Raw genomic sequence first — 14,134 nt, forward strand, 5'->3', positions numbered from 1 at the left:
TTGTTATTATTGACTCTATACCAACCGATGGAATATTTTGAAGTGTGAAGACAGAACTGAAATGCCATTTCTCTACACACACCCACACACCCACGAAAATAAATAAATATATAAATATATATATATATATATATATATATATATATGTGTGTGTGTGTGTGTGTGTGTGTTTGTGTGTGTGTGTATCGCATACACACAGCCACCCACTAAATGCAACACACTATTAAGCACAAGCTCCCTCACTGTCTCGTAAGGCTTGCTGTTGCAGCAGGACCAGAGGAAATGTCCTTTCTCTAACAGACAGTGAGCTATGGAGGCACTCTTCCACAGCAGTCTGTGTGGAAGTGTGACATCAGATGAAACCTGTAATAAAAGCCGGCTGGAAGCCCCGTCATATGTGCACACTGCCTCTGCTGCCAGGTTCCACAACATGCCCTGTAATTACACTCTCTTCAAAATTATATGCCAGATGCAACATGCTTGTTAATATCAACAGGAATGTTGCTAAGTGCCGACATGCATGTTGAATCGTGTTTAAAAGGATAGTTCACACAAAAATAGGAAATTATGTCATTATTTACTCACCCTCATATCATTCCAAGAGCAACTTTTAGACTTTTTGTAGAAAACAAACTAATTTTCATACAACTCTTTTCCATACAGTGACAGTTCACAATGACAAGTGTGTCAAGCTCAAAAAAAAAAAAAAAAAACTAAGATAAAGACAGAGAAGCACCATTAAAGTAGTATGAAATCCGTGTGTTATATTCCAAGTCTTCTGAGGCCATAAGATGGTCTCCCATCACAGCCTTGATATATTTTTGTGATAAACGCTGAATAAGAAATTTACATTTTGAGGTGTTCCTTCACCAGGGATATTATCATTTACTAAAATTAAAGGCATAAAAAAAAAATCTTTACTTGAAATAAAATAAACATTAACATAAATAAAATGGTAGTTGCCAAGGCTTTTTCACTTTGTTTAGTTAAACTTGAAGTAAATGACTTGAATTGTATAAACTATAATGAATAAATAACAATGAATAAACCAACAGTAAAAAAAAAGAAAAAAAAAAAAAAATATATATATATATATATATATATTTTTTTTTTTTTTTTTTACAAAACCAATCATGTTCAAACACAAAAATTATGCAGTGCTTGTAAAGCTTGTATATACCCTTATTTCTCCAAACATAACAGTTTAAAATGACCAATTTATATATACACACACACGGGACACTGTACAAATTGTGAAAAAAAAACAGAAATGCAATGATGTGGATATAAATATTTTATTCAGAATACAACATAGATAACATATCAAATGTTTAAACTGAGAAAATGTATCATTTTAGGGAAAAATAAGTTGATTTTAAATTTCATGGCATTAACACATCTCAAAAAAGTTGAGACAAGGCCATGTTTACCACTGTGTGGCATCCCCTCTTCTTTTTATAACAATCTGCAAACGTCTGGGGACTGAGGAGACAAGTTGCTCAAGTTTAGGAATATGAATGTTGTCCCATTCTTGTCTAATACAGGCTTCTAGTTGCTCAACTGTCTTAGGTCTTCTTTGTAGCATCTTCCTCTTTATGATGCACCAAATGTTTTCTATGGGTGAAAGATCTGGACTGCAGGCTGGCCATTTCAGTACTCGGATCCTTCTTCTACGCAGCCATGATGTTATAATTGATGCAGTATGTGGTCTAGTATTGTCATGTTGAAAAATGCAAGGTCTTCCCTGAAAGAGACGACGCCTGGATGGGAGCATTTGTTGTTCTAGAACTTGTATATACCTTTTAGCATTGATGGTGCCTTTCCAGATGTGTAAGCTGCCTATGCCACATTCAACCTCATACCATCAGAGATGCAGGCTTCTGAACTGAGCGCTGATAACAACTTGGGTTGTCCTTGTCCTCTTTAGTCCGTATGACATGGCATCCCAGTTTTCCAAAAAGAACTTCAAATTTTGATTAGTCTGACCACAGAACGGTTTTCCACTTTGCCACAGTCCATTTTAAATGAGTCTTGGCCCAGAGAAAACGCCTGCGCTTCTGGATCATGTTTAGATATGGCTTTTTTTTTGCCTATAGAGTTTTAGCCGGCAACAGCGAATGGCACGGTGGACTGTGTTCACCGACAATGTTTTCTGGAAGTATTCCTGAGCCCATGTTGTGATTTCCATTACAGTAGCATTCCTGTATGTGATGCAGTGATGTCTAAGGGCCGAAGATTACGGGCATCCAGTATGGTTTTCCGACCTTGACCCTTACGCACAGAGATTGTTCCAGATTCTCTGTTTCTTTCGATGATATTATGCACTGTAGGTGATGATAACTTTAAACTCTTTGCAATTTTTCTCTGAGAAACTCCTTTCTGATATTGCTCCACTATTTTTCGCCACAGCATTGGGGGAATTAGTGATCCTCTGCCCATCTTGACTTCTGAGAAACACTGTCACTCTGAGAGGCTCTTTTCATACCCAATCATGTTGCCAATTGACCTCATAAGTTGACAATTGGTCCTCCAGCTGTACCTTATATGTTCATATAACTTTTACATATAAATTCTCAGTGTTCCATAAAAATGAAAAAATACCAAATAAGTTTCAAATGACACGTGGCCAAGTAAACGATGACTGAATTTTCAGTTTTGAGTGAACTATTTCTTTAAAGTTAAACGAGAGTGAAAGTAAGAGGGAGAGAAAATGAAGAGGCAGCAATTTGGATGTATGTGACCTTTTAAGTAATGTCCTCTGAACATGCTCTTCTTCTGGTATCTACAGTAGTTTTTCCATTTAAGCCTTGATTGTCTTGTAAGGGAATGTTTTTTTTTTCTGTTCTACCCCTGAAACCCAGGAGGTAATGACATGTATTGTCTCTTAGTAGGCCTATGTGTGTTACAGGGAGTGGTTCCAGCTGGTTCTATGTTCACTTGCAGCTTTTGTGAGTCAGTTTAAGTGTGTGTAATGCTTTGTGACAGCTCACATAGCTCTGTCATCCTTCTTGAAGCCAGTATTCCATCTTATTCTCACTGATTTATCATTAAAACCCGGTGTGAACTTGTGCAATGCAAAACTCACACTCATTCTTACTGGCGCATGTCCCATCATGCAGTAGTGAGAACAGCTAGTGTTACTCTTGGCAGTGTGTTCATTACACCAGATGTCTGAATCAAGAGCTGTGTTCCAAAACCTATTGAGATGCCTACCTAGGGAGCATCTTTAGACATCATAGGTGTACTTCTGACGCAAAGTCTGTTGAAAAGGGTCATGCACCTCAGAACAATCCTAGTTTGAGTCCAATCTAAGGCAGCATTGCTTGCAGGTGCTTCAAGTATAAATGGCTGTTTTGTTAAATAAATTGTATTGTTTTTTTTTTCCATTTATCAGTGTATAAAAGCCCCCCAAAAGTATCTGAGAAAATATCAGTAAAAGCCATTATGGGTCAATCTCTACACATGAATGACTATTAACGAATTTGTTTCCATTAATTTTAGTCTCTTACGATGCTCAATTTATACTAGGATACTGACTTAGAAGGCAACTTGCAAAGGTTTGAAACAGAGCCAAGAACTCCCCATTTACATCTCAATGTGACGGCTTGTAGATCTGCTGTCCGTCTCCACAGAGCTATTACCTATAGAGATAAAGAGACAGTTTGGAGAGCTGAGGTGATACAGGAAGGGAAGGGGAGCAGAATGCCACTAGGGAGACCTCGGTGGCAGAGGTGTTTCCACGGCTTTGTGCTCAGAATCAGAATCAGAAAACCGATTGGGCAGCAGCAGGTGTCCTCCTCCCCCCTTCTCCCCTCATGAAACCCACTTGCATTTTATTCAGTGTTTGATCATGGGAAAAGTGAGGCCTATTAGACATTAATGCTCTCACTGAAGGTTTTAGGAAAGTAGTGTAGTTATGGATCAGCACAGCAGTGGTGATGCTGTCTGTCGGTACGAAAGGTGAAGGGAGCTGCATTATTGATGGGGCTCATTCAGCTTGACTGAGCAGACACTTACATCTCAAACAGATTATTGACCAGCGCCCTGGAGTCTCAGAGCTGCTGCATGGCATGAGATGATATACATGCTCACTCAACTCATCGGTGGATAACCTTGTTATGCACTCTCAGTGCTTGGGTGATGCATAAGGCCACCAATAAAACCTGATACTGGATTAAATTTATGTGTTTATCTCAGTTAGATCTATGACTAGATTTAAAATGTATCTTTTAATAGCAAGCAAGATGTTTGCAAATGGAAACTGATTAGTGTGTTGTATGTGGTTTCCAGAGCGTTGCTCTGCAGTTGCTAAGGTGTTATGAGGGGTTTTCGTGCATTGATGTCATGCTTGGACAAAATTGGTCACCACTTTATTTATTTTTTTCATATTAAGAAAGTCAGTGTGGATCAGCAACTCTTTGGTTACCCACGTTTAATCAGAATATCTACTTTTATGTTCAGCAGAAGAAACTCGTACAGGTTTGGAACAAATTGAGTGTGAGTAAATGATGGCAGGATTTTTGAATTTTGTTTGAATTGGCCACAACCCACAGGGAGTTGAATTGAAATGACAGGAAAAATAAAAATGAAACAATAACACAGGTAGCGTCTTCTGGAAATGTTAATTTATTTCATAATTCTCAATGCAAATTTCTATAATATGTCAAAATTAAAGCTGACAAACTTAGCTTTTCTTGTTTAACATTATTAATTTTATTTCCTCATATATCATAATCAAATTGCATTTACCGTATACGTCCAGTTTGCAACCTCAACTCAAATTCATTTCAATTTAAGGTTTGATTATATATGTATACTCGTGTCTGTTGAGTTTATGAAAGCAGTGCCCAATCAGAGGAGTTCAGATGAGTCATCAAGATTTTTGTTCAGAGTGCTGCTGCTGACTGACATTTGTTTTCTCAAGAATTCTCTCATCATAAACAACAAAGTGCAGGCGTACATATGATGTACAGTGTGTAGGAGATTCATTCATCATACAGTGTATAGACAACTTTACTGATTATGAGTTTTTTGAAAGTTTAGACTTTAGTCAATCATACTGTTCCTTGACAATGTAAATATACTTTGCACGCTTTCTCTGTATAATTTATTTGTGGTTTGAATAACTTTGGAAGATACAGGTACTAAAAATGATTTCATTCGTGAAGATGATTCGGACATTTCTGAATGTTGAAAATGGCATCTCACATTATTCCACTCTCTTTCATAGCGTCTTCAAGCTTAACCTCTTTTTTTTAAATGTGACCCCTAATGACAAAACTTACATACATTATTGTGCCTTTATGTGAATGTAAGCAGTTGTGTATCAGTTTATTAGATCCATACAGTCGGTCTTAAAGGGAAAGCGGCCTAATAAAGCTTTGTTGTCTGTCATTAATGTTAATCAAGCAACAAAAAAATACCTGAATACTACTGTTAGACCTAAACGGTTTCCTAAATGAAATTCAGGCCCTGAGTTTAGTTGATAATATTGGTTAAATAACTAATAATATTCAGTGATGTGATATTCCCTCTGCGTGGATTAATGTCCGGCATGGTCACAGCTTGCACTTATTATTAAAACAAATATAAAGCAAATAATCATTAATGGTCATTAATTTTAGAAAACATATGCTATGATAAATTTGAACAGATTTTTATTCTTATTTTACATGTATACTTGTAAAATAATGGAACATTAGGTCTTGAATTACTGTCCCAAAAGTCATGAATTCATCCAAATTTATTGGTAAAAATGTGTATGAACCCTATAATTCTGTGACTGTTTTGTTTGCAAGAAACTGTGACTAAAATTGTGACCTTAGCGGAAAACACCTACAAAAATATATGATGTGCTGTGTTGTTTTTATGGGATGTGGGAAAAATCACATCACATCCTGTTGCCCTTTGCTGCAATGTTTTCTTTAGTTAGGAATCATGGCTAATTTATCCACATAAAATCTGTAGCCATTAGAACTGAACCCTGTAAGTGGAATGTTCCAGTGTTTACTATAAGTGAAATTGCAGTGTTCTCTATATCCTCCCTGAACTCTGCATTCTGTATGTATGTTTGGCACGTGAGGCAGAAGTTACAGAAATGTTTTTTATCTCTGTTCTTGACCCTGTTAGGCCAAAAAGTGGGCAGAAATTGTATGATGCACACAAAGCTGAAATAGAAGAAAATTAAAGTCATTAAGTGTAAAATGAATATGACCTGAAGTTCTCTTCTCAATCCTCACTGCTATTTTTCAGTGTTCAGTGTCAATGCTATTGCTAGATTTGACCAAAGTGAGCCATAATGCCCCAAATTAGACTTAGATTGAACTTAAAAGTGAAGCATTTGCATGGAATTAACTTTTGATCTTTCTGGAATTATAAGCCATTCTTTGTGGCAGATTTGTGTCAGTCTGCATATTAGTGCTAGTCTATCAAATGAGCATTACAATGCTTCCTTGTGGCCTTTCTTGATAGATGGTCATTGAAGAATTTACCAAGCCAGCAGTCAAAAGTGCAAAGTTAGAATTCCTCCCTGCCACGTTGTGAATGTGTACGTATTGCGCTTTTGACAAATCTTGTGTTTTTCCAAATAGAAGATTAAGGAAAAAGTAATGAGAAAACCTTTTCACAGTCGAAAGTCAGAAAGCTTTTGAAAGCTTTTTTGGTATTTGGAGGAGCAGTCGGGTCTATCACCTCTTTTAAGGCATGATGAAATGGCTTTTCTCTGCAGTCTCATTACCGTTTTTTGATTGAGTTGCTTAGCATTTCCTGCTCAAGTCCCTTCCACCCACTCTTGATGACTGAGATGTACATTTAGCACTCCAAATGAGAACTCATTTACTCTCAGCAGGGAGTGAGGATTGTGAATTTGTCTTTTTATACAGACTCCCATAGTATCGTGTTGAAAAGAGGATACACCTCTGACTCAAGTGGCTTTGATTTTAGTTTGATTTTTACCTCTTAGTTAGCGTTTTAGTTTTATGGTTTAAATCTCTTTTTCTTTGTTTCAGACCTCTCGGCAGCCGTGCAGAAATTCTCCCAGTCTTTACAGGAGTTCCAGTTTGAGTGCATTGGTGACGCAGAAACGGATGATGAAGTAAACATCGGTAAGTGGGATGTCAACTGCTTATTTGAGGTCTGCTACTGCTCATACTCCTTCAGTCTTGTAGATGCACATGACAAATCACAACAGGTTTCCTTAAATATTTAAGTTATTTGTCCAGGCAGTTAGATTAAATGGAGAACAAATGCAAACATTTGCTGAAGTATCCTGCTTAAATGTTCTCCAGACAAAAAGACCTCATGGAGTTTCAGAAGCTAGGGCTGTGAGATTAATACAAATATTTATGGATTTAGATTTGGGCTTCCAGTGATTATGAAAGCATCAATATAAAACGATTATTGTGCCACATTATTTTCCTTTCCTTTACAGCGGTGCATGTTTGACCCTGCTTAAAATCCCAAACTTAACATCCAGTCATGTAACATGAGTGTCATAAAAAGTAGAGTTTGGGTACTTGGACTGCAATTATGAATGAACTAGGATTTGAGATTGACTCAGACATTTTTTATACTGGATTGGTCTGAGTGCAGACAAATCTATGTCATGTGTAACATGAAAGATAGAAAAAATGGATTGCAACATAAAATTAAGATAAAAGGCATTAACAAACATCTCCCACTCAAACTCAATTGGTTAAATAATAGTTCACCCAAAAATGAAAATTTACCCATAATATACTTACCATCATGCTGCGCCTACATCCTACATCATCCGCTGGAATGCCACTCTCTCGTGAACACGCATACGAAAGTTAGCGGAAGCTAGAGATTACAGATTTTTACCACTGCGGTGGTAATAGACCAACAATCGCCGGTGGAGCGGTGTTGATATAAAAATATAATATATATAATTTATGTATAAATATATTAGTGGAGTAAAAATTAGTATGTTAACAATGACGATAATTTTCAGTTTAATACATTAAAAATATTTAACGCAATTAATGCAGGGGCGAGACTAGGGTTGGCCACCCCACTCACAACTGCTGCTTCTGTCTCTTTTTCTCTTGACAAGAAGTAAATTAATTCAAGTCGCAGAACAACTGAGAAGCCAAGCGACTGCAGTAACGGCCCTGTGCTCGCAGTGCGTGCTTTACAATCGCATGCACAAAGGCACCAGTGCTCGCTGCCTTTGTGCGTATCTTTTCAAATCAAACCGCAAAATAAACTACATGCATGCAGTGTCGTTGTCAGCTAAGTCATGGAGCCAGCTCATGTTTATTTAAGCACTTCCATCAGTGAATACGCAGCCTGTATAACATTAAAATAAATCTCAAAGAAATAATACAGTTAGACAAGAAAGTAGCCTAAATAAGAAAGTTAAATACGCCCTGTCTATCGGACGCGAGAAAGGCAGCGCGACATGATACTACTCATTATAATCAGTGATGCTACACTGTATGTAGCATGACATGACATGACAAATCCCCGACAGTAAACTGCCTCGTCCTGTGGCTGACATGAATGGAAATGGCTCCAGATATAATATTTGATTTCCCAACAGGGTTGCTGAACCAACCAATCTGCTGGCATTCGACTGAAAGGAAGTCATATACACTTAGGATGTCTTGAGGGCGAGTAAATCATGGGGTAATTTTCATTTTTGGGTGAACTATCCCTTTAAAGACTTGGACTCGATTCGAACTTGAAAAGATGGACTCGGGCCTTACACTAGTAAAAAGTATTCTGTGGGACGTGCTTGATATTATAAAGAAAGCCTATAAAGCTGTAAAACAGAACTCACGCTCTTCCCCAGGTATCTTTCTGTGCATGTGCTTCTAGACAATGAGAAACACAGACAACCAAACTATACTTTGGGCTTCAAGTGTAAGCCTAAACTGTCAAATACACACTATATATACAATATAAAATATGTCAAAATGCCCACCTTGATTGTATTGCCAAACACTGTTAATTATGCTCAGACCTTTTCTCATCAGATACGAATATTCTAATTAAATATGAATTCCTTCAAGTCTTAACTATGTGGGCTATACTATCCACACTCAGTTTCTCTAAACTCTTTTAGTATATTTTTATTTCTCCTAAGGGGTTCTAGCAGAACATCTGAGAGAGTTGAAGTCCATGAACCCATCTAGGCTATGAAAGAGTAACATCTAAGCGAAAAATAAAATAAAATAAAAATGTTCCTCCAAACCCATTAAAGATGATCTGCTTAAGCATTTTAAGATCATCTTAATGGAAAGTTCTTCTAATGCTCTGGGGAATAGTTTCCTTCTTCGTCACCAAATGTCCTGCACACTGACCCAGATGGATGGGATTGTCATGTTAATCAAGAATTATCCCTGGAAATTCCATATGAGTTACATATAAGTCATCCAGAGTTGAGTAGCAAAGACAGATTTCTAGGCTCTTGTTTCTTCCACTCTGACTCTTTGCCTTTCGGCTATTGATTACAATATTTAGCATGTGAGAAGTCACAGAAGAACTTACAATTCGTCGTTTTGTTAATAAACACATACTCGTATGAAAGCGAGCATCGGGCATTCTGATATCCTGTCCCAGTCCAGATTTAGCTCAAGAGCTCCAGGCAGGTCTCAGTGAGATTGCCTGCCCGGTATGCATAATGCATTGTATTGATTTGCTTACATTCCAGACAAAAAGGTCTCAGCTTAGCCCTTTAAGAGATCAGAGTAACTAATTGTGATTTGTGTCAGAGATTAAGGAAAATGCAGACGGCTCACCCTCAGTGGGCACGGAGCAGATGTGCTGAGAGTTCATACGCCCTGATGGGTTGATCACTTATTCTGTTCTGTCTCTTTTTGCAGCCATTCATCTCTTTCTATCCTTCTCTCATTCCTACGTTCTCTCTCATTACTTTGTTTATTATCTTCCTGTCCTGCTCTGTGCATTGTGTGCTGGCATGACACTCAGACCATCTGCATCTAACAGTTGGCTTCCAGTCTTTCCGTACTCTCAGTTGCACAAGCCTGCTACCTTTTCCTCTTCTTTTCCCAAGCAAAATGAGGATGAGGAAAAAATCAATTTAAATGCGTTGAGGTGTGGCAAATCATAATGGAGTTCATTTTGCCATATTCGCCAAATAGGAATGGGGTGAATTTTGTGCAGGTTTTTTTCCCCTCTATTTGTATGATTAAAAGGGATGTTGGGCGAGCCGGCCATAATGGTAATGTTTTGAAAGGTAGCGACACAAAGGCATCTTTACGGCTGTTTAGCTAATGGACAACTTTAATGGACGGAAAGGTTGATAGGTAGGAAATGATAGGGCTATAGCTATTGATTTACACATGAAATGCGGCGGAATGATTTTGGTTTGCATTCCATGGACAAGTGAATTTTGATGAAACCTGTGGCTGCATATTAATACAATCTCTTTGACATGAATCCAGCATTTTGTTCAAAGTCTGTTCAGTGATACTCTGATAAATATTGTAATCTATCCATCCATCCATCCATCAATTACTGTATATAATTGTTTCATTTGATCATAGCAAATGAGAGGTAGAAAATAAGACAGAATATTCTCTTTTTCATCTCTACAAAATATTTGAAAGAAAAAAAATGCAGCATTGTGATTGAGACCTATTCATTGAAGTCTGGCCATACCGGTATATATATATATATATACAGTACAGACCAAAAGTTTGGAAACATTACTATTTTTAATGTTTTTGAAAGAAGTTTCTTCTGCTCATCAAGCCTACATTTATTTGATTAAAAATACAGAAAAAAAGTAATATTGTGATATATTATTACAATTTAAAATAATTGTTTTTAAATTTATTATACTTTAAATTATCATTTATTTCTGTGATGCAAAGCTGAATTTTTAGGATCATTATCACATGATCCTTTAGAAATCATTCTAATATGATGATTCATTATCAAAGTTGGAAACAGTTCTGCTGCTTAATATTTTTTCAGAACATGTGATACTTTTTTAGGATACTTTGAAGAATAAAAGGTAAAAAAAAGAAGCTATTTTTTAAAAATATAAATATTTTGTAATAACAATATATACTACTGGTCAGTAATTTGGGGTCAGTAATTTTTATTTTATTTTTTTTTTAAATAAAATCAATACTTTTATTCAGCAGGGATGTGTTAAATTGATAAAAAGTGATAGTAAAGAAAATTTATTATTAGAATATATATTATTAGAATTTTTTTTATTTTTAATAAATTCAGTTCTTTTTAACCTTTTATTCATCAAATATATTAGACAGCAGAACTGTTTCCAACACTCATAATAAATCAGAATATTAGAATGATTTCTAAATGATCATGTGATAGACTGGATGTTACATGTGACACTGAAGGCTGGAGTAATGATGCTGAAAATTCAGCTTTGCATCACAGGAATAAATTATTTTTTAAAAGTATATTCAAATAGAAAACTATCATTTTAAGTTGTAATAATATTTCACAATATTACAGTTTTTTCTGTATTTTTGATCAAATAAATCAGTCTCTGTATGTGTGTGTGTGTGTGTGTATAAATTCAAGTTTTTAATTCAATCAAGTTTGAATTATATTTATATATATATATATATATATATATATATATACAAGAACATATAACCTCTATTTATATAATATCAAACATATAAAGATTGTTGTCGAGTACTTGTGAGATTATTTAATATATCAGAAGACCACAAAATCACCAAGCTTATTTATTAGATTATTTACAAATAAAAACATTTTGCATAAAAAAAGTGTTTAAATACAATACTAACTTTATTTATACTTAAATCAACAGCTTTTAAAAAATTAAGCAGACATCGACCATTGAAACACTATGGCCCGGTTTCATAGACGGGGCTTAGCCTAAACCAGGATTAGGCCATAGTTCAATTAGGACATTTAAGTAATTTTTATAAACATTCCTTCGAAAAAAGTATTACTGGTGTGCATCTTAAGACAAAATAAAGGCACTGACATGTTTTAAGATCAGTCGGTGCAAGTTTCTTTTCGATAAAACAGCTCAGATTTACATTTTAGTCTAGGACTAGGCTTAAGCCTTGTCTGTGAAACCGGGGGTATATCTGTTGACCAGCAAAAAAACATTCTCATCTATCAGTCTTCATGGAAAGTTTTGTCTGGTATTTCTGAGTTTTGTTCCCATAGTGTCCCAGTCCTAAAAGGGTACGATTACTCTTACTGAAGAAAATGCAATTGTCTTGTGGAATCAATCTGGTCATCGATGAAAGTAAGCTTTCAGAGTGACTTGACCGGACCCCTCGTGTGCTGTGGGACCAGAATCTTGATGTAGCTGAGCTGCAATCTGCTTTGAATCTCCAACCAGTCTGTGTCACATCAGCAGTCTGTCTGGGAGTACAGACAGGGTCACCTGACCTATCGATTTCATTCCATTACTTCCTGCTGTGACATTCACAATCCACACCAGTTATCCTGAAATCAATCTCACAAAAAGATTGATGTAGCTCTAGAAATATTAAATGTCCTAAAAGTATAAGACTGACTCTTCTGTACTCTGACTTTTCCATTGTCTCACACAGCGGAGCTGTTCACTAATGACGTCAATTTGTAGACTGACCCAGGAGGAAATAGTAGTAATAAAGTCTAAATATGTCATAACCATCCTTCACTAACATATTTTTTCTTGAATCGATATTACAAGAACAAAGAATGTTTAAAAAATAATAATAATAATAACCCAGGTAAAAAGTGTATATTTTTATTTCTAAATATCAATCGAACCCACAACCTTGCGCTTGATAAAACAAAGCTCTACCAATTGAGCTACAGGAACACCATATTTAATATTATGTATATTTAATACATATTTAAAAAATTACATGAATAAAATTACATCGACTTAATTTGATTTAAAATTCACCTGCTGTAGCACACTGAAAAAAAGCGTTTCATTCATCCAATTAAAAAAAATTAAGGGTAACGATTCACATCTATATTTTTTTTTACTTGAGCCAATAGTTATTTATTCTTCTTTGGCTTAATGTAAAAAAATATATAGAATAGATGGTTTGTTTTTAATTAGACGAATGAAACACTTTGCATCTTCGTTTTATTCGCACCAACATTATTTTATTTTAACATTTTGGAATAATTTATTTATATAGCATACTTTTATTTTTAAGATATTTTTTTTTATTTAAAACCAAATTTAAAAAATAAAACAAATACTGAATGCTGATTAAGAACAATCTTATTGAATGTGTGTTGATTGTGTTGTTTGAATTGTAGAACTATGCAGTTATTGCCTTTAATTTCACATGGTTACAGTTAGAATCTTTTCATTTAAGGCCAGTTCTCTGTAGTTTCAACCCAATTCAAAAACAAAAGCTAAATGCTGATGTCTGTACCATCTATGTTTGTATTGGATGTAGGCTACTTACTGTGCAGTTACTCCCGTTAATTTCAGATGGTTATGGTTATTGTTTTCAATAGCCAAAAGCCAGCTTGGCCTATTAAATACCAACTAAACATCTTGTTTATTCATACTTTCCTTATTTCTTGTTTGTTGCTTAAAGAAATAAAAATCGGAAATCGTTATCGGAATCGGCCAGTTTGCTTGTAAAAAAATCGGTATCGGAATCGACCATGAAAAATTATGATCGGTGCATCCCTAATCAAATTATATGATATTTTTATTATGAGAATTTTTGACTTTGAATGCTGTTTTCACCACATAATGACGTTATCCTTAATACCAAAAAAAAAACATAATAATAATAATAATAATAATAATTTAAATAAATTAATAAAAAAAAAACTCATGGCTGTTATGTAACTAAAGCCTAACTTTTTAATAGAAAGAAAGAAAGAAAGAAAGAAAGAAAGAAAGAAAGAAAAGATAAATATTGCAATAAAAAACACTCTGAAAATAATGTTGTTCAAGTGATTTCATGGGGTTTTAAAGCTATTTCTTGTTGAAGCGTAGTCGTGTGCGACCGGTTTGGATTTATGGGTGGTGCATTAGGGGTTTTTAAATGAGAGGGCGAATCCTTGTCTGCCCCTCTGATCAGTCCTTCGCAAATGTATGTACGTCAGATCTCTTCTATCCTGAGCCTAAAGCCCATTTCACAGAATGACTCATCACTTCTGT

General features: G+C 35.4%; 1 protein-coding gene across 7 annotated transcripts in view; it reads left to right on the top strand.

Moving 5' to 3' along the window:
• Positions 1–14,134, top strand: part of LOC132155896 (rho GTPase-activating protein 42) — a 114,504-nt gene that overhangs the window by 19,055 nt on the left and 81,315 nt on the right. For all 7 annotated transcript variants that reach the window (XM_059564658.1, XM_059564657.1, XM_059564660.1 and 4 more), the window contains exon 2: positions 7,008–7,103. In XM_059564658.1, the coding sequence (XP_059420641.1) occupies positions 7,008–7,103 (96 nt within the window). The remainder of the gene's footprint in view (positions 1–7,007; positions 7,104–14,134) is intronic.

Source organism: Carassius carassius, chromosome 13 (assembly GCF_963082965.1).
Source record: "Carassius carassius chromosome 13, fCarCar2.1, whole genome shotgun sequence".
Classification (NCBI taxonomy): domain Eukaryota; kingdom Metazoa; phylum Chordata; class Actinopteri; order Cypriniformes; family Cyprinidae; genus Carassius; species Carassius carassius.